The sequence below is a fragment of the Diaphorina citri genome, unplaced genomic scaffold (assembly GCF_000475195.1).
Source record: "Diaphorina citri unplaced genomic scaffold, Diaci psyllid genome assembly version 1.1 scaffold1042, whole genome shotgun sequence".
Classification (NCBI taxonomy): domain Eukaryota; kingdom Metazoa; phylum Arthropoda; class Insecta; order Hemiptera; family Psyllidae; genus Diaphorina; species Diaphorina citri.
This window is the reverse complement of record NW_007378472.1, coordinates 78,083-105,839: the sequence shown is the minus strand read 5'-3', so window position 1 is coordinate 105,839 and position 27,757 is coordinate 78,083. Positions and strand designations below refer to the sequence as shown.

General features: G+C 40.5%; 2 protein-coding genes and 1 long non-coding RNA gene across 3 annotated transcripts in view; 1 reads left to right on the top strand and 2 right to left on the bottom strand.

Annotated features, from left to right (window-relative positions):
• LOC103513899 (roundabout homolog 2-like) overlaps nucleotides 1-20,682 on the top strand; it is a gene marked incomplete at its 5' end in the record, with an annotated part of 39,511 nt that extends 18,829 nt beyond the window's left edge. The window contains 10 exon segments of the mRNA XM_026826986.1: nucleotides 4,679-4,919; nucleotides 5,529-5,649; nucleotides 8,173-8,501; nucleotides 9,939-10,166; nucleotides 12,260-12,446; nucleotides 15,206-15,363; nucleotides 16,062-16,272; nucleotides 16,531-16,656; nucleotides 17,417-17,474; nucleotides 19,846-20,682. Coding sequence (XP_026682787.1) covers nucleotides 4,679-4,919; nucleotides 5,529-5,649; nucleotides 8,173-8,501; nucleotides 9,939-10,166; nucleotides 12,260-12,446; nucleotides 15,206-15,363; nucleotides 16,062-16,272; nucleotides 16,531-16,656; nucleotides 17,417-17,474; nucleotides 19,846-20,191 — 2,005 coding nt within the window.
• A 2,979-nt stretch (nucleotides 20,683-23,661) lies between these two features.
• On the bottom strand, nucleotides 23,662-25,349 carry LOC113469366. The gene is made up of 2 exons (XR_003392811.1): nucleotides 25,275-25,349; nucleotides 23,662-24,754 (listed from the first exon to the last, which is right to left on the bottom strand). It is a non-coding gene; the product is annotated as an uncharacterized LOC113469366 (long non-coding RNA).
• A 34-nt stretch (nucleotides 25,350-25,383) lies between these two features.
• LOC103513898 (WASH complex subunit 3) lies at nucleotides 25,384-27,756 on the bottom strand. The gene is made up of 4 exons (XM_026826985.1): nucleotides 27,708-27,756; nucleotides 26,430-26,659; nucleotides 25,499-25,745; nucleotides 25,384-25,424 (listed from the first exon to the last, which is right to left on the bottom strand). Exons 1-4 carry the CDS (start codon nucleotides 27,727-27,729, stop codon nucleotides 25,384-25,386), a joined length of 540 nt encoding a protein of 179 aa, XP_026682786.1. The 5' UTR covers nucleotides 27,730-27,756.
• Between the last annotated feature and the right edge of the window lies 1 nt (nucleotide 27,757).

Here is a 27,757-nt window from a genome sequence, read left to right as displayed (position 1 = left end):
CCAGTTTATTGATTTGGAATCATCCAAGAGGTAAGATTTTTTTTTTCTTCTTTTTTTCATGAGGTTTGACAGAGGGAACTGTAACTGCTAAGGTCTTATCATCCGGAAATCGAAGAGAGAAGAAAGGCAGGATAGAAGAAAGTCATCAGTTCGAAAAATGAACCTTATTTGTTTAGGATAAAATTCGCCCCGGGCAGGAATCGAACCCGCGGTCTAAAATCGAAGAGAGAAGAAAGGCAGGATAGAAGAAAGTCATCAGTTCGAAAAATGAACCTTATTTGTTTAGGATAAAATTCGCCCCGGGTGGGAATCGAACCCGCGGTCTAGCGCTTAAAAGACAGACTTTTATTTTATAGCGAAAACTGGGTGAACTTTTAACCTAACGTTGAAGTTTTTCTCCTTTTTTTTAGAAAACAAAGCCTCATTTTTGAAGTCTAAAGCTATAAAGTTGACCTTTTCCATATGTAAATTTAGAGGAACCCATTCTAGAAAACAAACAAATGAGTCTACACTACCTCTCTATTCCTCTATTTGGGTATAATTTGGTTTCACTTCCTAACTGAAAGTTCGACCCAGTCGAAAGTTAGGCGAAAGTTCCGTAAAGAGTAGATAAACAAAGGCTTCAATTTCACCTCTGTAATTCATTGCATAGTAATCAAACTTTTGGCCCGGATGCAAATAAAAGTTCACCAGGCGTTTCATTTGTCTAAAAGTTTCAATTGTGTGAGCTTTAGGCCCTCCGCACACTGGCAGTAAGCTTTTCGTACGAATTTATCCTCCGTTTAGCCTTTGTTCAAGGCCAGCCGCAACTCACTATGAGGCAACAAAGGCTTCAATTTCACCTCTGTAATTCATTGCATAGTAATCAAACTTTTGGCCCGGATGCAAATAAAAGTTCACCAGGCGTTTCATCTGTCTAAAAGTTTCAATTGTGTGAGCTTTAGGCCCTCCGCACACTGGCAGTAAGCTTTTCGTACGAAGGTTTTCTCAGTTTAGCCTTTGTTCAAGGCCAGCCGCAACTCACTATGAGGTAGACCTGCCAGGTACACCTGATCATGTCTGCCTGTCAGGTCATTCTGAAAGTGTGTGTCCTCATCAGATATCAGGTAGACCTGACGGACGGACCTTTTTAGCCGTACCTGTAAGGTCTACCTGGATAGTGTGTGTGCGCATCAGGTATCAGGTAGACCTAACAGGCCGAAATAAAAGTTCACCAGGCGTTTCATTTGTCTAAAAGTTTCAATTGTGTGAGCTTTAGGCCCTCCGCACACTGGCAGTAAGCTTTTCGCACGAAGGTTTTCTCAGTTTAGCCTTTGTACAAGGCCAGCCGCAACTCACTATCAGGTAGACCTGACAGGTACACCTGATCATGTCCGCCTGTCAGGTCATTCTGAAAGTGTGTGTCCTCATCAGATATCAGGTAGACCTGACATCAGTCCTATGCGAGCAGTATAAATAAGCACTATTATTATTATTATTATTATTATTACTCTCATATTCAATATGCATAACGCAAACCTCGCATTTCACTCAGCTAACATCTCTGACCTAGCACAATATATCTCAGAATATCTCCTATCATATATCTCAACGCAAAATATCTCATGCAATAACTCTAGCAGACATGTGTATCTCGAGTCATTTTCCCAAGCAAAACGTCTAATGGGGTCTCATATTTCATTGGAAAATACAAAGTTGAGCAATCTTATTCTTATTCTGATAGGGCACTGTGAGAAAGTTCATACATGAGGGCCCCCTATACACGTTTAATAACTCTAGCAGACATGTGTATCTCGAGTCATTTTCCCAAGCAAAACGTCTAATGGGGTCTCATATTTCATTGGAAAATACAAAGTAGAGCAAACTTATTCTTATTCTGATAGGGCACTGTGAGAAAGTTCATACATGAGGACCCCCTATACACGTTTGAAATAAAAAATTTGAACAAAATGTGGTAGGGAAAATTCCGGAAATACTCTTTTAAGTAGGTACGGCCAGCCTAGTTAGCTTGTAAGCACTAGACCGCGGGTTCGATTCCCGCACGGGGCGGATTTCATCCTGAACGGATTATGTTCGTTCTCGGAACAGCTGGCTTTCTCCTCTCCTGTCTTCCTTCTCTCTTCGATTTCGGGACGATAAGACCTTAGCAGTTACAGTTCCCTCTATCAATCCTCTAAGAAAAAGAGGATAGGTTTTTATAAGGTAACTTTTCCTATGGGAAAATCCCGTCTGAAGACAGCTTGTACAAATCAACTTCATACAAAACTGGGTCACACACACCATATGACAGCCCAACTCCCATTCCATACAAAACTAAAAGTCGCTCCAAATCACTGCAGTCATAAAATTCAATGGCCTTTTGATTTTTATCGTTCCTTTATTTCTGTTTTTACTTTCTTGCTGATAGTTTTATGTATGTGTTTGCCTGATGGCTTTATTGGAGCCACATTGAACTTTGTTGAGTTCGAAATGATGTTTTGATAGATATTGCTTTTCTTTCTCCTTTTTTTTCTTCTTAAAAAAAGTAATAATAATAAAATGAAAATATTCTGTTATTCTTTCTCCTATCCTGTCTTCCTTCTCTCTTCGATTTCGGGACGATAAGACCTTAGCAGTTACAGTTCCCTCTATCAATCCTCTAAGAAGAAGAGGATAGGTTTTTATAAGGTAACTTTTCCTATGGGAAAATCCCGTCTAAATATACAAATCAACTACATACAAAACTGGGTCACACACACCATATGACAGCCCAACTCCCATTCCATACAAAACTAAAAGTCGTTCCACTCCTCCTCCTCCTCCTCCTCCTCCTCCTCCTCCTCCTCCTTTCGTCTTCTTCTCTTCTTCCTCTCACCTCCTCTCTTTCCTCTTTCTTTACCCTCTCTTCTTCTTTGTTTTTGTTTCCGGAATGCTTTATGTCGCTTTGAAATTCGTTTGTTGTTTGGGCTAACGAGAAGAAACGAGCAGCTGAGGTCTTCTGTGTTGTTTTTTTCTTCTTCTTCTTCTTCTTCTTCTTCTTCTTCTTCTTCTTCTTCTTCTTCTTCTTCTTCTTCTTCTGCTGTTTCTTGTTCTTCTCTCTCTTTCATCTTTTTTTTGTTTCGTTTTTCTGTTGCTTCTTCTTTTTTTCCTTTTTATTCTTCTTCTTTCTCTGTTGTTTCTTATTACTCTCTCTTTCTCTCTCTCTCCTTCTCTTTCATCTTCATCTTCTGCTTCGTTTTTGATTTTTCTCTTTCATCTTTTTTTTGTTTCGTTTTTCTGTTGCTTCTTCTTTTTTTCCTTTTTATTCTTCTTCTTTCTCTGTTGTTTCTTATTATTTTCTCTCTCTCTCCTTCTCTTTCATCTTCACCTTCTGCTTCGTTTTTGATTTTGTTACTTTTCCTTCGTCTTCTTCTTCCTCCTCCTCTTTTTGTTGTTCTTCTCTCCCTCCTCTTTCTTTTGTTCCTTTTAACGAAGGACAAGTAGCGCAACAGAAGAGATGGAATACTTATTTTCTTCTGAGATGAATTCTGTAGGCGAGAGATGAGTCAGATGAGTACTGTGAACGTAAATCTAATTCTGTGTTCTTTGCAACCATATCCGCCCTAACGCTTAGGGATGGGGGATATAGGGGCCCTAATTTATTGTTCCCTGGATATTGCAAACTCTGGGTTGCACGTAGAACTGAATCTTATGCCCTATTTATTTGTGGAAATAAAACAGAGCCCTCTCTCTCACTCTCTCTTCCTTTTTTTTCTCCCTCTGGTTTTCTTGTTCTCCTCCCTCTCTCCTTCTCACCCTCTGCCTCCAATTCTCCTCCTTCAACTCTCCCTCTTTTCTTATTTTTCCCCCTTCTTTCTCGTAAACTCTTTTTTTCTCCTCTCTCTCTCTCTCTCTCTCTCTTCCTCTCTCATCCTTCATATTCTTCCGCTATCTCTTCCTCTCTCTCTCCCCCTTCCCCCTCATTCTCTCTACTTCCTCTTTCTACTCCTCCTCTACTTCTCTCTCTCTCTCCCTTCCTCCTCCTCCTCCTCCTCCTCCCTTCCTCCTCTTTCTCTCTACTTCCCGAAAAACTTCTACTTAGTTTTCAAAGTTCGCGTTTTCTAAACTTTGTTCTCTTCCGCGTTGTATAGGGAGATATTTTATGATATGATTTCATTGTAACTTATAACATGAAAAAAGTTCTTTCCCCTCCTCTCCTCCTCCTTCTCCTTCTCCTCTTCCTTCTCCTCCTCCTCCTTCTCTTCCTTCTTCTCCTCATCTTTCTCCTTTTCCTCCTCCTTCTTCTTCTCCTCCTCCTCCTTCTTCTCCTCTTTCTCCTTTTCTTCCTCCTTCTTCTCCTTCTCTTCCTTTTTCTCCTCCTCTTTCTCCTTCTTCTCCTCTCACTCCCCTTCCTCGTTCTCCTCTCCCTCCCCCTCCTCCTCTTCCTTCTCCTTCTCCTCCTCCTCCTCCTCCTCCTCCAGTACGCCTCTCTTCAGTTATTCCTGTAAGGTTCTACCTCTTTCGTTATTTCCGTAAAACTTCGAGGAAACCCGGGTCTCTTGGTAGATGGAAAACTAAACCTCGAATCCAGGGTTCCTAGTGATCTTACTGGATTGACCAAACCAAAATTAAACCAAAATCGGACTTGAATCCAAATCTCTGATTTCCAAGTACTTACAAATGCTGAGGTCCTTAAGCCTCAATTTAAAAGCCGTTTTAGTTGGGGAAAGCCCCCAGTAAACCGTCTTAGTTGTTTTGCCGAGGGCAGCCCTCTCCCGTCCGTATTTTGGACACAGGAAGGCTCCCAAGTTCTGATGTTCCCGGGTAACGCGTACGGACACCTGCACGTAACGCAAGAGGGAACGCTGCGCATACAGGGGGTTCAAAAAGAGGACGCGGGGTTCTTCGTGTGTTCCGCCCTCAGCGTGGCCGGGTCGACCACGGTCCGCGCGTTTTTGCAGGTGAGAGAGTTTTGTGTGCTACCTAAAGGTACCTTTACACTGGGGCAACCTAACCTAGCAACAGGCAACAGCGACCTGCGGCGGATTGCTTGCGGTTCTTCGTGTGTTCCGCCCTCAGCGTGGCCGGGTCGACCACGGTCCGCGCGTTTTTGCAGGTGAGAGAGTTTTGTGTGCTACCTAACCCTTTTTTTTTCATTTTTCACTATTATTTATTTATTTTTAATAATATTTTTCGATGTTAGAAATCCTTATCATAAATTTTGTTGGTAACACAGTATTTCCGACCCCCGGATCCATAATCTCATGATAAATAAGTGCGTATTCTGCTTATTTTTACGGCTCGCTTGTTCTAAGCTGACAGTCTAAATAAAGCACTACTTACACTTATTACACTATTAAGGTGGAATTCTCAAACAACTTTGAAGAAATTTCATATGTACCTTGACTTGGGGTTGAAACCACAATCTCCCGATAACCAGGCGAACATCTTGACCAATCACACAACCGAGGCAGGTTTAAAATGTAAATAACTCCCACCGGAAGAAATCTTCAGTGTTCTCTACGTCTTTTTTGCAATCTACCTAACCCGCCTACCCCCTTACGTTTCAGGTTACCTCCGTTGAAGACACCCCGCCCCCCATAGTGCAAGTCGGCCCGTCAAACCAAACCCTGCCCCTTCATTCAGTCGCCTTCCTCCCCTGTCAAGCAGTAGGCTCCCCTCCACCTCCGGGCGGGAATCGAACCCGCGGCCTAGCGCTTACAAGGCAGACGCACTACCAACTAAGCTAACTAGGCTGGCAATCGACGTTCTTCGCACTCAACCTTTGCTCTACAAGGCAGACGCACTACCAACTAAGCTAACTAGGCTGGCAATGGACGTTCTTCGCACTCAACCTTTGCTGCACAAGGCAGACGCACTACCAACTAAGCTAACTAGGCTGGCAATGGACGTTCTTCGCACTCAACCTTTGCTGCTTCTTTAGCAAGGGAATCCTCTCTGTATCGGAATTAAAATTGAAAGAAATAAAGTAGAAGGTAAAATCTTTGCTGCTTCTTTAGCAAGGGAAATTCACGCTGGTATCCTCTCTGTATCGGAATTAAAATTGAAAGAAATAAAGTAGAAGGTAAAATGAGGATTTCGAAACAGCTACGCATTTTCCGAACACCCTATGCCTTTGTGTCCTGTACTGTAGGATTTGTAGAGAGGGTACCGGGTACACAACAGGGGTTGTGACATAAATATCAGCTCGTCTCTATTTATCATTTTGTAAATGTACGAAACCGAGTACAAAAGGAAACTAGGTGAGGAGAAAAGAGAAGAAGGAGGAGAAGAGGAAGAGGGGGAGGAGGAGGAGGAGGAGAAACAGAGGAAGAAAAAGAGAAGAAGGAGAAAAAGGAGAGGAGGAGAAACAGAGGAAAGAGAAAGATGAGAAAGAGAAGGTAGAGGAGAGAGAGAGAGACAGAAAGAGAGAGACAGACAGAGAGAGAGAGAGAGAGACACAGAGAGAGAGAGACAGAGAGAGAGAGAGAGAGAGAGACAGAGAGAGAGAGAGACAGAGAGAGAGATTGATTGATGACAAAAGTAGAGAAAGGAGAGTGGGAAAACATTCTACATAAAGAACAAAAAAGAGAGAGAGGAGGAAGGAGAAGAGGAGAGAAAATGGGAACACAGTGGATAAAAAAGATTGAAAGAAGGGGGAGAGAGATAAAGAGAGAGAAAATAAAATCTAGGAGAGAGAGATGAGTCCAAAGAGAGAGAAGAGGGAGGGAGAGAGAGAGAGAAAGAGAAGAGAGAGAGAGGGAGGAGGAGAGAGAAAGAAAGAGAGGGAGGAGAGAGAAAGAGATGAGTCTAAAGCTCTAAAGAGATAGAATAGGGAGGGAGAGAGAGAGGGAGGAGGAGAGAGAGAAAGAGAGGGAGGAGAGAGAGAAAGAGATGAGTCTAAAGAGATAGAAGAGGGAGGGAGGGAGGGAGAGAGAAAGAGAAGAGAGAGAGGGAGGGAGGAGGAGAGAGAAGGTTAGAGAGAAAGGGACAATGGCCCAGGGAATAATAATATGATGAAGGTTTATATTGTGTACCTATGTACCTGCCGTGTTATAATTGCATTATGTGGGTATACCATGTACATATTACATAATTAGGGTGACCATAATTTTTTTGGCCCAAAGCGGGACGCAGTTCTTTTTGGACGAAGGGGGGGGGGGGGTGGTGAGGTAAAAACATAAAGGCTTAGCTCCTCATTTGTATTAGATAGATAGGATGACCATTAATTTTTTTTGGCCCAAAGCGGGACGCAGTTCTTTTTTGGACGAAGGGGGGGGGGGTGAGGTACAAACATATTTTATACCCACCTAGTTAGGTGGGTATAAAATATGTTTATATACCCACTTAACTAGGTAGGTATAAACATAAATACATAATATTTTGATACATAATATTGTACAATATTGAAATCGTAAAATGGATTTTTTCCCGAGCTCGTTGCTCTCAATGATAATATTAGGTTCGGACCAGCTAAAGCGGGACAATATCGGGACTTTGGGCGAAAGCGGGACATTTTAGCGTCCCCAGAGGATTTCTCGGGACAGCGGGACCAGAGGCTCCAAAGCGGGACTGTCCCGCCGAAAGCGGGACGTATGGTCAGCCTATACATAATACATATGTACGAGTAATGTATTTGTATACATGTAGATTATGAATTTGTTATGTACCTATATTGTGTTATGAGTGTCCGAAAAGTGCGTGGATAAATAAATAAAGAGTGTCCCTAGTGGTGTAGGAGAAGGTTGGGATTGAAATGAATAAATTATGACAACACATTCCCTCACAGCCCCATTCAGGGTACGTGTAGATTGTGTGAATCCCAGAGACCAAACACCAAAGTCCTTTCTGCCAGCCTAGTTAGCCTCGTAGTGCGTCTGCCTTGTAAGTGCTAGGCCGCGGGTTTGATTCCCGTCCTTACAAAAATAAATGAGCAAGCTTCTTTTTTCCACTTTCACCAAACTAAACAAAAGAATTTCAAACTTTTGCCAAATTTCACTAAAAATGAGATTGAGCTTTTAGTTTCAGAATTCAGATCTACGGGAAACTGACTCTGGTCTGAAGTCTCAGCCGCCCTGAGGCGAATTTTTTCAGTGTCCTAATCCCAACCCAGTAGTACAAGAGCTAACTTGGACCTTCTGGAGGCCTTCAGCCTTTACAATTATTAATAATAGAAATAGAAAACCATAGAAACCCAACCACTTTCCCTTTCAGATCTACGGGAAACCGACTCGGGTCTCTACACATGCACCGCCTCCTCCGAGTCAGGCGAAACCTCCTGGTCCGCCTCCCTCTCCGTCGAACCGAGACCGGGGCCTCACGCGGTGCACCGCATGCCGGACTCCGGCCTTTTCCCGGGACCCCCGGCGGCGCCCGTGATACTCAACACCACCCGGGGGTCCGTCACGCTGGGGTGGGGCGAGCCGGAACCTCGGGGTGGCGGGGTGGCTCCGGTGATTGGATATACGGTGGAGTATTTCAGTTCGGACCTGCAGACCGGCTGGGTGGTGGCTGCCCATCGGATTACGAGCACCAGTATCACAGTGAGTATGCTTCTAGAAACCACAGTGGTGTAGTGGTTAACGCGTTGGACTTTGGTCCGGTCCGGTCATCCGGTCCGGCCAACGAGTCCAAGTCTGGTCATAAAAATTAGCGTAGTGAACTAAACGGGGAATGACATTTGTGACAAGCATTTATGCTTAACACAATGGAGCAGTTGCGCTTACTTGGGCGAGGTTTCAAAGACAAAGAGCAGAAAAAATGAGGAACTAGGGAATTTTTCTTTTTTTTTTCTTCTACGACTCGAGATAAAACGATTTAAAAAACACCGCAGTTGATCTTAAACTCTGACATCACGGCATACGCTCCCGTACGCGATGACGTCACATCAACTGCCCCCCAGTAAAGCTCCTTTGCAGGCAATACATGGATGTGTATTTGCACATGTATTTCTGCGCAATTATAAAGTCTGGTCATAAAAATTAGCGTAGTGAACTAAACGGGGAATGACATTTGTGACAAGCATTTATGCTTAACACAATGGAGCAGTTGCACTTACTTGGGTGAGGTTTCAAAGACAAGGAGCAGAAAAAATGAGGAACAAGGGAATTTTTCTTTTTCTTCTTCTACGACTCGAGATAAAACGATCTCATCCGGTCCGGCCAACGAGTCCAAGTCTGGTCATAAAAATTAGCGTAGTGAACTAAACGGGGAATGACATTTGTGACAAGCATTTACGCTTAACACAATGGAGCAGTTGCGCTTACTTGGGCGAGGTTTCAAAGACAAAGAGCAGATAAAATGAGGAACTAGGGAATTTTTCTTTTTCTTCTTCTACGACTCGAGATAAAACGATTTAAAAAACACCGCAGTTGATCTTAAACTCTGACATCACGGCATACGGTCCCGTACGCGATGACGTCACATCAACTGCCCCCCAGTAAAGCTCCTTTGCAGGCAATACATGAATGTGTATTTGCACATGTATTTCTGCGCAATTATTGTGTTTGTGCACATGCGTTTCTGCGCAATAATTGTGTTTGTGCACATGCGTTTACTTGCTTGTTTATTTAATAAACCTATATCTATTACTCTTTAGGTAAGTAACCTAAAGACCGCCACCTACTTATTTAACAATATATAACAAACTTACAATAAACCTATAATTTTTAATTTTTAATAAACCTATATCTATTTCGCGTTTCTGCGCAATAATTGTGTTTGTGCACATGCGTTTACTTGCTTGTTTATTTAATAAACCTATATCTATTACTCTTTAGGTAAGTGACCTAAAGACCGCCACCTACTTACTTATTTAACAATATATAACAAACTTACAATAAACCTATAATTTTTAATTTTTAATAAACCTATATCTATTTCACTGTAGTTACCTAAAGGCCTAAAGACGGCCACCTACTTATTATTATTATTTTTTTTTTAACAAACTAACAAACTTCTTTATATCTCTTTCTCTTCAGGTAAGTGACCTAAAACCGGACACCTCCTACATGTTCATCGTCCGCGCAGAGAACTCACACGGTCTGGGCATACCAAGTCCGGTGTCCCCCATCACGCGAACCCTCGGCCTCAACTCTCTAGTACCTCAACATCTTCTGGATGAGGCGCGGGCTAGGCTGGGAACCAAGGTGGTTAACCTGCGAGAGCTGATACCCACCGCGTCCACTGCTGTGAGAATTACCTGGGAGGTAAGTTGGGGATCAGGTTATTTTAAGTATAAGTAGAATAGAATATACCTTGTTTATCCTGCTAGGATAGGCGAAAGCCAGCCGTTCCGAGAACGAACATTATCTGTTTCGGATACAGTTCGCCCCGGGCGGAAACCGAACCCACGACCTATCACCTTGAAGTCAGAAAATTGCCAAAGGCAACCTTTACAATTCAACCTTGACTCTTTAACTTGCAACAAAGCATTAAATTCTCTCTGGCAAGCATCTGCAAGCATGTATTTTTATGAGTTTTCTCCTATGAGCTTGCACTTTTATCAGTACGTGTGAACGATACGTGCTCTGAAAAACACGTAGTACGTAGATTATCGCCACGTAGATATGTATGTGCAGGTAGGACACATTTGTCTCATACCTTGGCTGATGGTTATTTATGATACGTTGGAAATACAGGGTGACAGAAAAGTAGGATGAACAAAATTTCTTACATTCCACCTGAAGCTTTAGCACGTTAAATACACCAATTCCCAACGGATCACTGAAGTTAAGCAACGTTGTGATCGGTCGGTATCCGGACGGGTGACCGTGTTTGACAAAACTGTTGTCTCTTGACTCTTACGGGGTACACTGAGCCTCGTAAGGACAACTGACAAGCTGGTTGAAATCCCAGCGAAATCGCGAGGCAGAAAAGTACCTCTGCTTGGAAGGTGATGGCTTTGGGCTGACGTTTGGTTTTGGCTACAAAATTTTTACGAATGGATGTCCTTCGCACTCAACCTTTTTTTTCAAATTCTTGACTCTTACGGGGTACACTGAGCCTCGTAAGGACAACTGACAAGCTGGTTGAAATCCCAGCGAAATCGCGAGGCAGAAAAGTACATCTGCTCCGAGGGATATTTGCTTTTGGGCTGACATTTGGTTTTGGCTACAAAATTTTTACTAATGGATGTCCTTCGCACTCAACCTTTTTTTTCAAATCCATCACGCGAACCCTCGGCCTCAACTCTCTAGTACCTCAACATCTTCTGGATGAGGCGCGGGCTAGGCTGGGAACCAAGGTGGTTAATCTGCGAGAGCTGATACCCACCGCGTCCACTGCTGTGAGAATTACCTGGGAGGTAAGTTGGGGATCGGGTTATTTTAAGTATAAGTAGAATATAATATACCTTGTTTATCCTGCCAGAATGAGATTGAAAAGTCCCTTTACTCCCGCAGTCTAAACAAGGTCTTATATATTTTAATAGGTAGGGTTTACAAATATGCAAATATAACCTTCCTACGTTGGTTTAAAAAAAAAAAAAAAATGTTGGTTTAGTCAGGGTTTATGAATTTGCCGGCTTCTAGGTATCTCAGATTGTCGGAAGTTTGGGCTTAATTTGCCTTCCTAAGGCGGATTTTCCTCTCTAAATAAACGGACGAAGCCTAATCAGCTTGTAAGCGCTAGGTCACGGGTTCGATTCCCGCCCGGGGCGAACTTTAGAATAGAATATACCCTGCTTATACTGACTTTGGTTTAAAAAAAAAAAAAAGTTGGTTCAGTCAGGTTTTATGAATTTGCCGGCTTCTAGGTATCTCAGATTGTCGGAAGTTTAAATAAACAGACGAAGCCTAATCAGCTTGTAAGCGCTAGGTCACGGGTTCGATTCCCGCCCCGGGCGAACTTTATCTCAAACAGATAGAATAGAATATACCCTGCACCTGCATATACAACCAGAATGAGACTGAAAAGTTCCTTTACTCCCGCAGTCTAAACAAGGTCCGTTCTCGGAACGGCTGGCTTTCTCCTGTCCTGCCTTCCTTCTCTCTTCGTCTCTGTTGTCACAGTTTCCTCTGTTAAACATCATAAAGAAGTGACCACAGTTATAATAATAATAATAGTGCTTATTTATACTGCTCGCATAGGACTGAAAAGTCCCTTTACTCCAGCAGTAGGCTACTGCTATTATTGTGGTAAAATTCTCAAATTATATTGAGGATAAAATTCCATACCTCGACTGGGATTGAACCCACGCCCTCCTGTTTACCAGGCGAGCGCCTTGACCACTACACCACCGAGGCAGGTATACCACTACACCACAGTTCAGAAATAACCATTCCATTATCTCTCATTTCAGATTCTGAACGGGCAGGAATGGGTGGAAGGCGTCTATGTCAGGTTCCGAGATCTGTCCGGTGGTTCTCAGAAATACAACATGGCGACAGTTATGAACGCTGCCACCACCACTTCCTACACTGTCACTCATCTGCGCAAGTTTACCAAGTACGAGTTCTTCCTGGTGCCATTCTTCAAAACTGTTGAAGGGGCAAGACTGGATTAACGAGGACGCCCGAATGAGATACGAAGAGAGCCGAGGTCAATACGAAGACAGTCGAAACTACGAAGATGGCCGAGGTAACTACGAAGACAGCCGAGGGAACTACGAAGACGGCCGAGGTAAATATGAGGATGGGCGAAATAAATACGAAGATGGGCGAAGTAAATACGAGGATAATCGAAGCTGTAGTGGCATGAGGATGGGCGAAATAAATACGAAGATGGGCGAAGTAAATACGAGGATAATCGAAGTTGTAGTGGGAGTGATACGTGTTGTTCGTGTAGTGAATCGTCCTGTCTGTATGCAGACCCGACGCATCAGGTGTCTGTGAATTACGCCCGGGAATAAAGACTATAAACCGGGAATAGAGACTATAAACCGGGAATAAATGCTATAAATCGGGAATAGAGACTTTATTCCGGGAATCAAGGCTATAAACCGGAAATACAGACTTTATGCCGGGAATTAAGCCTATAAAGCGGGAATAGAGGCTATAAACCGGGAAGAAAGACTATACGGCGCGGTGTGAACACTGCCCGTAGTGTTAAAGCACATTAAAGGAAGGAAAACTAGACACAAATGTCTAGGAGATAAAACTTGGGAAAAAAACCCCCTGTCAATTTCCAACAAAGGGAAAATTATGTTGGCATAGCCACAACTTCCTTTGGGATGTCTTTCGACTTAACTGCAGATAAGAATAATATATGCAGTTTAAAAAAGAATCTGAAAAGGTCTAAATTTGTTTTGTACAGGCTGTAAACACGGTACGCTTTGAAAAAAATGGTCAAATGATTCGTTTGTGAAAAGCTAAAAGGCTTTCTACAAACGACTTCTCTACAATTAGGTATTTATAGGTGCATTTTTTCAATTAGTTGTACATAACTTTTTTTTAATTAATTTGTTTATATGCAGTTTAAAAAAGAATCTGAAAAGGTCTAAATTTGTTTTGTACAGGCTGTAAACACGGTACGCTTTGAAAAAATTGGTCAAATGTTTTGTTTGTGAAAAGCTAAAAGGCTTTCTACAAACGACTTCTCTACAATTAGGTAGGTATTTATAGGTGCATTTTTTCAATTAGTTGTACATAACTTTTTTAAAATTAATTTGTTTAAAGACTGTCAATTTATTTTGTAAAGAAGGTTCAAAATGTTTAAATAAGTATGTAAATAAGCGTTCGATGTCGTTCATTACAAAACATTATTAGGTGCCATAAATATCAATAATTTTTTTTTCCAATGTGATTTTTTGAAGATTTTTTTGTAAAATGATAAAGAAATCTACCTATCTAAATATGTATTAATGATTTTCCCCCTGGGAAAAAATAATAATTAAATGGGAACTAAGAAAATCCCCCTTATAGAAGGTTCAAAATGTTTAAATAAGTATGTAAATAAGCGTTCGATGTCGTTCATTACAAAACTTTAGGTGCCATAAATATCAATATTTTTTTTTTCAATGTGATTTTTTGGAAGATTTTTTTGTAAAATAATAAAGAAAACTACCTATCTAAATATGTATTAATGATTTTCCCCCTGGGAAAAAATAATAATTAAGTAAAATGAGGATTTCGAAACAGCTACGCATTTTCCGAACACCCTATGCCTTTGTGTCCTGTACTGTAGGATTTGTAGAGAGGGTACCCCGGGTACACAACACAGGGGTTGTGTCATAAATATCAGCTCATCTCTATTTATCATTTTGTAAATGTACGAACCGAGTACAAAAGGAAACTAGGTGAGGAGAAAAGAGGAGAAGGAGGAGAAGAGGAAGAGAAGAAGAAGAGGAGGAGAAACAGAGGAAGGAGAAAGAAGAGTAGAGAGAGAAAAAGAAAGATGAGAAAAGAAGGTAGAGGAGAGAGAGAGAGAGAGAGAGAGAGAAGAGAGAGAAAGAGAGGGAGGAGGAGAGAGAGAAAGAGAGGGAGGAGAGAGAGAGAAAGAGATGAGTCTAAAGAGATAGAAGAGGGAGGGAGAGAGAAAGAGAAGAGAGAGAGAAAGAGAGGGAGGAGGAGAGAGAAAGAGAAGAGAGAGAGGGAGGGAGGAGGAGAGAGAAGGTTAGAGAGAAAGGGACAATGGCCGAGGGAATAATAATATGATGAAGCTTTATATTGTGTACCTATGTACCTGCCGTGTTATAATTGCATTATGTGGGTATAGGCCGTATAGGTACCATGTACATATTACATATGTAATGTATACATGTATAATGTACATTATGAATTAGTTATGTACCTATATTGTGTTATGAGTGTCCGAAAAGTGCGTGGATAAATAAATAAAGAGTGTCCCTAGTGGTGAAGGAGAAGGTTGGGATTGGGGATGAATAAATTATGACAACACATTCCCTCACAGCCTCATTCAGGGTATGTGTAGATTGTGTGAATCCCAGAGACCAAACACCAAAGTCCTTTCTACCAGCCTAGTTAGCTTCGTAGTGCGTTTGCCTTGTAAGCGCTAGGCCGCGGGTTTGATTCCCGTCCTTACAAAAATAAATGAGCAAGCAGCTTCTTTTTTCCACTTTCACCAAACTAAACAAAAGAATTTTAAACTTTTGCCAAATTTCACTAAAAATGAGATTGAGCTTTTAGTTTCAGAATTCAGATCTACGGGAAACTGACTCCGGTCTGAAGTCTCAGCCGCCCTGAGGCGAATTTTTCAGTGTCCTAATCCCAACCCAGTAGTACAAGAGCTAACTTGGACCTTCTGGAGGCCTTCAGCCTGTACAATTATATTCGTCCTTATTTTGCAGGACAACCGAGTAATTCTATGTTAGTACAATCACTAGAGGATGTACCTAGTGCGGCTCCAGAAGCAATGAGTGCTGGCGTACTGAATCTAACGTCAGCATTTGTCAAATGGTCACCGCCTCCTCCTCAACATCACAATGGTATTCTACTTGGCTACAAGGTAAGATATTCTTGGTCTTAGGTTAGCAATTAGCCTTCTTTTATTCCTGAATCTAACGTCAGCATTTGTCAAATGGTCACCGCCTCCTCCTCAACATCACAATGGTATTCTACTTGGCTACAAGGTAAGATATTATTGGTCTTAGGTTAGCAATCAGCCTTCTTTTATTCCCCAATTCCTGTCTTCCTTCTCTCTTCGATTTCGGGACGATAAGACCATAGCAGTTACAGTTCCCTCTGTCAAACCTCTTAAAAAAAAAAAGCTTCTTTTTTATGTGTTTCACCGCCGTTTTTATTTCGTAGCAATGAACGAATTAGGTAATTTAGGTATATGACACTAATATACCTAAATCCATAAATCCGGGGGTTTACGTCACTGCATAACCGCCAAGGTCTTTTAAAGAGGTTTGACAGAGGGAACTGTAACTGCCAAGGTCTTATCGTTCTTAAATCGAAGGAAGAAGAAAGACAGGATAGGAGAACGCCAGCCGTTCCGAGAACGAACATTATCCCATCAGGATAAAATCCGCCCCGGGCGGGAATCGAACCCGCGGCCTAGCGCTTACAAGGCAGACGCACTACCAACTAAGCTAACTAGGCTGGCTCAACGCAGTTTAAACTCACTTTGTACCGTCCGGTCTATTTTATCAAATTCTAACTTGTCCATCAACCCTCTTTTGCTTCCCCACACAATTTCAGATCCAAGTGAAAGCGTACAACAGCACCAAGATCCTGGCCCAGATGTCGCTCAACGCTTCCACAACTTCTGTGTTGCTCAATAATCTCACGTCAGGCGCGGTCTATACCGCACGCGTTGTGGCGTACACCAGGGCCGGCCTGGGGCCTTATTCCGCCCCTGTCACGCTGGTCATGGACCCGCATGCACCGCCACATGCGCTACCTAGCGACAGTAAGTGACATTTTTTTTAAGAGGTTTGACGGAGGGAACTGTAACTGCTATGGTCTTATCGTCCCAAAATCGAAGAGGGAAGGAAGACAGGATAGGAGAAAGCCAGCCGTTTCAGAACGAACACTATCCCATCAGGATAAAATCCGCCCCGGGCGGGAATCGAACCCGCGGCCTAGCGCTTACAAGGCAGATGCACTACCAACTAAGCTAACTAGGCTGGCTGTGCTTACTCTGATGACAATAATTTGCTGATTTCAGGTAACAATGAGACGTGGTTGATGATAGCTCTCATATCGTTCGGATCCACTGTGATATTCGCGTTGGGTGCTGTCCTATATTTGAAGCGACGAGCCAACACCGGCAAAGACTGTGGCCATCTTAGTGGTAAGTTACCCTAAAAACGATACACGTAGATTTGGGACTATTTTTAAGAAATTAATAATTTAAGAGGTTTGATAGATGGAATTTTTTTTTTTTTTTCCGTAAGATAAAATTAAGGAAAAACATGCAAATTCATTAAAGACAATGATTCAGAGCGCACCTTAAAAATATCAACCAAATTTTTGTCAAGACAATACAGTTTTATGAGCTTTCCAATTCTCCTGTTATATGTACAAAATTGTACATTGTGTACCTACCTATCTCTTCTACATTTATGTTTTGTAAAGACTTTTTTGTAACAGTGTTTTTCTAAAATATCTTGCAAGAACATACAAGGAATCTTGTAATCTCAATAAATACTCATAAACTCATGGTTTGTGGTGTAACTCAAAAAATGGTTACGACCCATATCAAAAATATATCTTGCAAGAACATACAAGGAATCTTGTAATCTCAATAAATACTCATAAACTCATGGTTTGTGGTGTAACTCAAAAAATGGTTACATTTTAGACCCATATCAAAAAAACGGAATGGACAGAAAATTTATGTGAGTGCGATTTAAAATTTGATTTTGATCTTCACATGTCTACTGCTCCAATTTCAACGTTCGTATACTAGAGATGTGTAAAGATTCATTGAGCTAAAAAAATGAACTACTCTTTTCAGTGAACTAGATCCTCAAGAGTAGTTCTTTCAAAACTTGTAACTCGCTCTTTAGTTCCCTATACAATAAACAATAACCAGCTGTATTCTGTACGAGACGATTCCGCGCATGTGCCCTGCGTAGAAAGTATCAGAGAAGAGTCGGGAGTCAAAGAGCGAGTTGAAAAAAAGAGTAGTTCCTTTTACTGAGTAGCTCAGTTGGGATTCAATCCCAAAGATGAGTCAAAAGTCGCATCTCTATCGTATACCGATATTCACTGCTGCAATTAATACATATTTGTTATTCTGTAGTATTTTTATTTTATACTCAATTGAGAATTTTTTTCAAATACATCATAAAAACCCCCTTTTGTTTATAAATAAAATTGAAACCCCGTGTCCATTCATTCATTTTCGTGTTTCTTTGAGTCGGGAGTCAAAGAGCGAGTTGAAAAAAAGAGTAGTTCCTTTTACTGAGTAGCTCAGTTGGGATTCAATCCCAAAGGTGAGTCAAAAGTCGCATCTCTATCGTATACCGATATTCACTGCTGCAATTAATACATATTTGTAATATTTGTTATTCTGTAGTATTTTTATTTTATACTCAATTGAGAATTTTTTTCAAATACATCATAAAAACTCCCTTTTGTTTATAAATAAAATTGAAACCCCGTGTCCATTCATTCATTTTCGTGTTTCTTTTACAGGTTTTTGTCTTTGAATGAGTTGAAATGTGCATTTTCGGCCTGGCGTCCCTCCGGAAACGAAAGATTGAAACGTCTTTTTCACCCAGGGTGAATTTTATCGTAAACCTGTCCTTCACTTTTCAACTTAGGAACGGTGAAACCTTCATTGTTACTATCAAACCTAAAAAGAGACCTGACTAGGTAAATTCTGTATTTGATTCCATCTATTATTGATTGATTGTTTCTTAATTTTAAGCATTTCTATTGAGATCAGCGTGTTTCGAACTTCCTTTATCAGCGAAGAAAAAAAAAAGTGGTTGAGCCCCATTTTCAATTCTGTTCTGATTGTTCTGTTTACTTGAATTCATGTTCTGTTTGTTTAATTTTTTGTTTTGTTTTTATCCACAAGTTTCTATTTTCACGGTATAAACGCTGTAATTTTTATTTTCTTTAAAAACGAATTTAAATAAGACAATTTGGTGGTAAAGATAACAGCTGGTTATGATGATGGTGACGATGAAAACGAATTAAATTTTGTTTACCTATTGTACAGTTTTGTGATTAAAATTTTCAGCCTACAAGGTCCCTTTTAGAGCGCTTCCCTACTATACAAGTGAGTAGGAATAATTAGACAATACCTATAAAATTAGTATAGGTGGGTAAAAAAAACTGTCTTGGTCTTCATAGGTAAAAAAAAATCCTCCTAGAATTAAGTTGAAACTTTCAGCCTACAAGGTCCCTTTTAGGCAGTATTGAAAATGTGGATAGCCTTGGTAGCTTGGTATCTACCTATCCCTGACTTGTTTTGGCCTGAGTCAGGCCGACTGACCAGAAATTGTTTAGGATTGATAGAGGGAACTGTAACAGCAAAGGCCTTATCTTCCCGAAATCTAAGATAGAAGGAAGGCAGGATAGGAGAAATCCAGTCGTTACTAGATCGAGATTTACCTGTTTAGGATAAAGTTCACCGCTGGTGGGAATCGAACCCGCGGCCTTTTTTTATCTCGTAGAAAAAGCGAAGAAAATTTATTTAAAAACAGAAAATTATTTTCATCCAGTAGGAAATAATTTTCATCCAATAGGCAATAATTTTCATCCTGTAGGCAATTAATTTATTTTCATCCAGTAGACAATTATTTTCATCCAGTAGACAATAATTTTCATCCTGTAGGCAATTATTTTCATCCAGTAGACAATTATTTTCATCCTATAGAAAATTATTTTTTACTTTCTTTATCCTGTAGCCAATTATTTTCATCCTGTGTCTCCGTTTATCCAAAGTCCTCATTACCCATCTGGTTTTGCGAGGGAACTATAACAGCAAAGGCCTTATCTTCCCGAAATCTAAGATAGAAGGAAGGCAGGATAGGAGAAATCCAGTCGTTACTAGATCGAGATTTACCTGTTTAGGATAAAGTTCACCGCTGGTGGGAATCGAACCCGCGGCCTTTTTTTTATCTCGTAGAAAAAGCGAAGAAAATTTATTTAAAAACAGGATGAAAATAATTTTCATCCAATAGGCAATAATTTTCATCCGGTAGTCAATTATTTTCATCCAGTAGACAATAATTTTCATCCAATAGGCAATAATTTTCATCCAATAGGCAATAATTTTCATCCTGTAGGCAATTATTTTCATCCAGTAGACAATAATTTTCATCCAATTGGCAATAATTTTCATCCTGTAGGCAATTATTTTCATCCTATAGGCAATAATTTTCATCCAATAGGCAATAATTTTCATCCTGTAGGCAATTATTTTCATCCAGTAGACAATTATTTTCATCCTATAGAAAATTATTTTTATCCTGTGTTTCCCTTCATCCAAAGTCCTCATTACCCATCTGGTTTTGATTCACAGCCCCATCCAAGTTCCTGGCAGCGACCGAAGCACCCAGTCCTCCCTGCCTCACAACCAATACCATTCGGGTACTCGGCAAGACTGGATTAACGAGGACGCCCGAATGAGATACGAAGAGAGCCGAGGTCAATACGAAGACAGTCGAAACTACGAAGATGGCCGGGGGAACTACGAAGACGGCCGAGGTAAATACGAGGATGGGCGAAATAAATACGAAGATGGGCGAAGTAAATACGAGGATAATCGAAGTTGTAGTGGGAGTGATACGTGTTGTTCGTGCAGTGAATCGTCCTGCCTGTATGCAGACCCGACGCATCAGGTGTCTGTGAATTACGCCCGGGAATAAAGACTATAAACCGAAAGTAGAGACTTTATGCCGGGAATAAATGCTATAAACCGGGAATCAAGGCTATAAACCGGAAATACAGACTTTATGCCGGGAATAAAGCCTATAAAGCGGGAATAGAGGCTATAAACCGGGAAGAAAGACTATACGGCGCGGTGTGAACACTGCTCGTGGTGTTAAAGCACATTAAAGGAAGGAAAACTAGACACAAATGTATAGGAGATAAAACTTGGGGAAAAAAACCCCTGTCAATTTCCCACAAAGGGAAAATTATGTTGGCATAGCCACAACTTCCTTTGGGATGTCTTTCGATTTAACTGCAGATAAGAATAATATATGCAGTTTAAAAAAGAATCTGAAAAGGTCTAAATTTGTTTTGTACAGGCTGTAAACACGGTACGCTTTGAAAAAATTGGTCAAATGATTCGTTTGTGAAAAGCTAAAAGGCTTTCTACAAACGACTTCTCTACAATTAGGTATTTATAGGTGCATTTTTTCAATTAGTTGTACATAACTTTTTTTTAATTAATTTGTTTATTAAAGACTGTCAATTTATTTTGTAAAGAAGGTTCAAAATGTTTAAATAAGTATGTAAATAAGCGTTCGATGTCGTTCATTACAAAACATTATTAGGTGCCATAAATATCAATAATTTTTTTTTCCAATGTGATTTTTTGAAGATTTTTTTGTAAAATGATAAAGAAATCTACCTATCTAAATATGTATTAATGATTTTCCCCCTGGGAAAAAATAATAATTAAATGGGAACTAAGAAAATCCCCCTTATTTGAAATGAGGTCCTAAAAATCACCCTCAAAAGGTTCATAAAGGCTGTTTCAAAAGGCCTCTATTTGATGTATTTTATTTCTCGGACGGCTTAATTTTTTATTTCTTTTGATTGTAAAAATAATCTGTTATTTTCTAGTCATTGACATTTTTACTATTGTAAATTATTTGTAAAAATAGGTATCTTTACGTTTTAGTAATAAGAAAGTGTAAATTTATTGCATTTTTTGGTCTCATAAAAATGTATTTGTCACAAAAGGGCTCTAGCCTACTCATATTTTGGTCTATTATCTATTTCATTGTTTTTTTTTTTTTTTTTTTTTTTTTGTAAAAAAGCGTTCGGCGCCGCTATCAAGGAGAGAGGCACCAGGATAATGAGATAGCCTTTGAGACGAGCTTTTCCTTTTATTTTCTTACAGGGTGGTAATGGTGGTGGGTGGGTGGAATAGCTGACCGTTCCGTCGAAATAGAAGGTAGTTGTAGATTTCACTTTTTCAGAATGAGCTTTGTTACTGGATATCTGGACTTAAGGAATTGACACCCCCAGAAAAGTACGTTAGTAACGCGACCTAGAAGAAAGTTCTGGTGAAATGGCCGGCGCGGTGGTGAAAAACTGGTGAAGAGCGGTGAAAAACTCATGTCAAAAAAGTCCGTACCTATTGGTAATAGAAGTGGTTGAATTACATCTGACATCCTGTAAAAAACATTCGTTTACCAAACGAGACAAACGAAATAAATAAAAAATGACATCGTCTAAAAAATGTGGAGTTCTAGAAATGAATGGCTTTATTTCGCAAGGACGCGGCTGGCACATCGTAAATAACACTGACACTTGAGTCCATATGCATATATTATATGTAAATAATATGAATTATCTATCTATGTAGTTATACATAGATACCTACATACTATGATATAGGAACAACATAGTCCAAGTACATCTTTTATTATTATCTTTTTCTTTTCTGTTTTTCACCTGCCTTAGGCCCGGATTCAAAGATAAAATCGGACGGTATGATGGAGGGGGGGTATACCACGATTCCGCGCATGTGCCCTGCGTAGAAAGTATCAGAGAAGAGTCGGGAGTCAAAGAGCGAGTTGAAAAAAAGAGTAGTTCCTTTTACTGAGTAGCTCAGTTGGGATTCAATATTTCAATCCCAAAGATGAGTCAAAAGTCGCATCTCTATCGTATACCGATATTCACTGCTGCAATTAATACATATTTGTAATATTTGTTATTCTGTAGTATTTTTATTTTATACTCAATTGAGAATTTTTTCAAATACATCATAAAAACCCCCTTTTGTTTATAAATAAAATTGAAACCCCTTTCCATTCATTCTCGTGTTTCTTTTACAGGTTTTTGTCTTTGAATGGGTTGAAATGTGTATTTTCGGCCTGGCGTCCCTCCGGAAACGAAAGATTGAAACGTCTTTTTTAACGTTTCTTTGTAGGCAAAAACTAATAAAGAAGCTGATAGCCGGGTCTACATTCTTTAGGCCAGCCACCAACTATCAGGCAGACCTGACAGGTACGGCTGAAAAGGTCCGCCAGTCAGGTCTACCTGATATGAGTGGCTGGCCCTAGAAACTTTATGTTTGGTCCTTTTTCGGGCCTTATTCCCCAAAAAAGAAGGTCTAACGAAACCAAAATCTCGAAAAGTTGAGCTTGGCAACTTTTGTTTCCATATTTTGACAAAATTCCAAATAAAATGGAAATTATGAAAATCCACGATCACTGAAAAGAATGCGCTATAAGAAAGAAATAAAGTCAATTGTGTAAATATTTCTCTAGTAAAAAAACTCCTCCTCCGGTAGTATTGTGATCCTCCGTACCAAGTGGTAGATCTTTGTCATTCAGTTTCCTCTTCTTGTACGGTACAGCAGCACGGGGTGATAGATAGGAGATCATACGGTCCTTGTGTTGTTCCGGAATCATATCGGGGAAACCTAAGGGACAATTCCAGGGTAAAATGTGTTTCATAGTTTTATTTTCATGGTTCGAAGTCAGTATGAACTTAATGAGTTTGTCCTCAATTTTGAGTACAAATGAGTTACTTTGTTTGATATGAGGGTAGATCTTTGTCATTCAGTTTCCTCTTCTTGTACGGTACAGCAGCACGGGGCGATAGATAGGAGATCATACGGTCCTTGTGTTGTTCGGGAATCATATCAGGAAACCCTGAGGGACAATTCCAGGGTAAAATGTGTTTCATAGTTTTATTTTCATGGTTCAAAGTCAGTATGAACTTAATGAGTTTGTCCTCAATTTTGAGTACAAATGAGTTACTTTGTTTGATATGAGATTAACACCACTGTATAACTGCTAATCTCTTTAGTGAATATGGTTTTACCCTCTATTTGCCAACAAGGAACCCACCTCCTCACATTAACCTCACCCAGTCTACTAAGTGGGGTCGGAGAAGCTAGAAGCAAGTGAATGCTCAGCTGGTCACCTATCTGGATAGCAACCATGTGCAACTTTGGTAAACTTGAGTATAACAGCAAGTGAATGCTCAGCTGGTCACCTATCTGGATAGCAACCATGTGCAACTTTGGTAAACTTGAGTATAACAGGCAACTTTTGTTTCCATATTTTGACAAAATTCCAAATAAAATGGAAATTATGAAAATCCATGATCACTGAAAAGAATGCGTTATAAGAAAGAAATAAAGTCAATTGTGTAAATATTTCTCTAGTAAAAAACTTAAGGGTATATTCCCATACCCTTGAAAAAGACTGAACCGAAATTTCGGTCAAATTTTCATTTATTTAATTTTCAAATTATCAAAAGCACAACTTCCCTGACTGAAAAGGCTGTTGGCGTAACGAACCTAATCAGTCCTTGCCAACAATTTCATTTTGCTCTTTTAAAAGATCTTACTGTACAACAGTCTGAAACAAATCATGTTATAAAACTCCTAAACTGACTAAATATCCTAAAAAAAAACCTATAAGAAATCAAGCATGATCAAACACTTACCATTGGCCGACATTCCACTGAGTCCTTGTTGGTGTGGCATTGCTCAAACCAACTGTTGGTGCTCTGGACGAATTGCATCAATTGCTGGTTGGTAGGTTGGCCGGCCAATTCTGATTTTACCATGTGAGGGCCCAAAATTTCACTTGTCTTTTTTTTATGTTATAAGTCAGACCCCTCATTTTTAGCATTTTGAACCAAAGGAATCAAAAAATTCTGAGTGTTCATTCGTAAATTCGTAAAAGTTTAACCCATCCTTTAGGGCTGTCTAGCCCCTACACCTAAGCCTCGGATTGGGCTTTTTGTGTATGGGGTTAAGCTGTTCTGAGTGTTTATAGATTTGTTCCAGGTATACAATTTTTCCCCTAAAAATCCACATTTTCACCTCTCAAATCTCTGTCAAATACAATACCTACCATCTCAAAACCCTTTTTAATTTTGTTTGCTTATAATTTTGTTTCCCAACAACCAATAAAAGGCTTCCTAAAAGTCACTCCCTTTCCCTCTTGGTCAGGGAGCTTACTCAAATTTCTAATTTTCAGATCTTTTGGTCGGTCTACTAACAATTTTTCCTGTCCCTAGTCAACTTTTAGTGAACTTACTCATAGAACATCCCCCTTTTTGGGTCAACTTTTGGAGAGCTTAAAAACTTCAATCTTTCAGATCAACTTCTGATTAGCAAAATTCCCTCTTTTGAATCAATTTTTGGTCAATTTACCCCCTTTTGCCTCGGGTCAACTTTTAGTGAGCTGTCTCATAAAATGTCTCACATTCAGATCAACAACTGGTCAATTGACCTTTCTTTCTCAATTTCTGAAAGAGTGTAGAAAAGATGAATTGGTAAGTAGTAGCACAAAAAGTGTACTCAGAAATGAAAATTGAATGGTTTAAGTTTAGATCATTTTCTTGACTGTTTTTCTGAGAGCAAATCTACTGCTGTTCCTTGCTGGACATATTACTGGACTAATATTATAATTATTATTACTGTTAAGTGTCAAGTTTTCTCTTTTTTTTTTCCAAGGAATGTAAAACTAGATAGATTAGAAAAAAATAATTTTCAGATCTTTTGGTCGGTCTACTAACATTTTTTCCTGTCCCTAGTCAACTTTTAGTGAACTTACTCATAGAACATCCCCCTTGTTGGGTCAACTTTTGGAGTGCTTAAAAACTTCAATCTTTCAGATCAACTTCTGATTAACAAAATTCCCTCTTTAGAATCAATTTTTGGTCAATTTACCCTCTTTTGCCCTCGGGTCATCTTTTAGTGAGCTGTCTTATAAAATGTCTCACATTCAGATCAACAACTGGTCAATTGACCTTTTTTTCTCCCTCGGGTCAACTTTTAGTGAGCTTGGTCATAAAATTTCTCACTTTCTTCACCACCTTGCTGAGAATCTTGTACTTGCCCGTCGAATCGGGGAGATTGTCAAAGTTGAGAACGTCGCAAATGTTCTTCGAGAAGGCCTCCTGAGATGGCAGACGGTCAAAGGAGACAGCATGGTCGATAATGGGCGTTCCCAGGTCGATGGTTTTGATGGAGCCCAGGTTGGGGGTGCTGGCTGTCTTAGAGAGGGTGGGAGGAGGGGTGGAGGTGGAGGTGGATGGTTGAGAGGAAGAGAACAGGGAAGAGGTGGAAGGAAGAGTGGGCGTTCCCAGGTCGATGGTTTTGATGGAGCCCAGGTTGGGGGTGCTGGCTGTCTTAGAGAGGGTGGGAGGAGGGGTGGAGGTGGATGGTTGAGAGGAAGAGAACAGGGAAGAGGTGGAAGGAAGAGAAGGAGGTGGGGGTTTCTGAAATAAAAAAAAAATAGTTGGAAGCAATAAATACATTGTGCTTATTTACTCATATACACCAACCTCAGTTTTCTTAGAACACGAACAAGACCAGTGATATATTGAGTTCTGTTGTATTCTCTGGCTGGGGGACGTTAAACAGGGAGTAGACCAGCTTAGTCCGTTTGGGGGACTGTGACACAGAGGATAGGTATCTGCCTGCATTTTCCTTGCTAAAGAAATAGGAAAGGTTGAGTGTGAAGGGAGCATCCACTCGGAATGAAGGAAGAGAAGGAGGTGGGGGTTTCTGAAATGTAAAAAAAAAGTTAGTTGGAAGCAATAAATACATTGTGCTTATTTACTCATATATACCAACCTCAGTTTTCTTAGAACACGAACAAGACCAGTGATATATTGAGTTCTGTTGTATTCTCTGGCTGGGGGACGTTAAACAGGGAGTAGACCAGCTTAGTCCGTTTGGGGGACTGTGACACAGAGGATAGGTATCTGCCTGCATTTTCCTTGCTAAAGAAATAGGAAAGGTTGAGTGTGAAGGGAGCATCCACTCGGAATTTTTTTGTAGCCAAAACCAAATGTCAGCCCAATAGCGATCACTCCAGGGCTGATTAAGAGACTGACGAAAAACGCCAACCCCGTCTGTACACAGGAAAAGGCGAGGAAAATGAATACAATCATACTTACACTCTTCTTATTGCTTCCTCTCTCCTCCTTTTCTTCTTCTCGTTTCCTCTTCACTCCCTTCTTCTCCTCCTCACTATCGTCCGATATTTCTCCCTCTTCCTGCTCTTCATCTTCAGTCCCAGGAGGTGGAGGAGGAAGAGGAGAGGGAGGGGGAGGAGGAAGGGGAGGGAGGGGGTCGTCGGGCAGGGCCGGAATGAACGCGCACTCGCCCGCGGGTTCGAACCTCGTTTCTGGAAAGAAAAAAAAAATCATCTTTAAATTTTATTTTTCTAAGCAACAAGGCCATGTGTGATGTGTGAATCATCTGTAAATGGTTTCTTCAAATTAAAGTGCCCCTAAGGGCAAGATAAACCTTTTTAACCGCCATCGCCAGCCTATTTAGCGTCTTGTAAGTTCTAGGTCGCAGGTTCGACTCCTACCCAGGGTGAAATTTGTATTTGTATTTGTAGAAAAATGAAGAAAGTCTTTCGAATGTATCGGCCAACGACAACGCAAGTCGCGACGAAATTTTTTCAAGCTGCGTCCAGAATAAATGACGCAACGACCAGAGCGAGGAATGCTTTTTTCACGCATTTTGAACACCCCTGAACTCTGGTGAGTACTGTAAAATTGCAACTTCTCACACCCGAAAAAGTTGCCGACTTCACATCTCACCCAGGGTGAATTTTATCGTAAACCTGTCCTTCACTTTTCAACTTAGGAACGGTGAAACCTTCATTGTTACTATCAAACCTAAAAAGGTACCTGACTAGGTAAATTCTGTATTTGATTGAAATTGTTGATTGATTGTTTCTGACCAGAGCGAGGAATGCTTTTTTCACGCATTTTGAACACCCCTGAACTCTGGTGAGTACTGAAAAATTGCAACTTCTCACACCCGAAACAATTGCCGACTTCACATCTCACCTGAGGCCTGAGGATTGAGGAATGTGTTTTTGATAAGATTGTTTCTGAAAAATTTCATCATTGTAGGGTGTATTTGAAAGGGGGATATTTTTTTAGTTGGCTTGGTTGGCATCACGTCTGCCTTGCAAGTGCTAGGCCATGGGTTCGATTGTCGCCCGGGGCAGATTTTATCCTGATGAAATAATGTTCGTTGTCGGAATGGCTGGCTAAAAATCTGAGATGCAAAACAAGCTGACTTCGATTTCGAGATGATTAGTGTAGTTACAGTTCCCTTTATCAAACATATAAAAGAATATGGTGAACATTCGTCATGGCAACACAAGGGCGTTACCATTGGACTAACCAGGCCCAAAAATTTATCTGAGTTTTTACCTGGTACATCATCAATTTCCATATCCGTAGAGTTCCTCACACCTCCTCCG

Coding starts and splice junctions, on each gene's coding strand:
- LOC103513898 (XM_026826985.1), bottom strand. CDS start 27,729: ATGGAAATTGATGATGTACCAG. Junction 26,660..27,707: donor GGAAATTGATGATGTACCAG/GTAAAAACTCAG, acceptor TTTTCTTTCCAG/AAACGAGGTTCGAACCCGCG. Junction 25,425..25,498: donor AGCCAGCACCCCCAACCTGG/GCTCCATCAAAA, acceptor CTGCCATCTCAG/GAGGCCTTCTCGAAGAACAT.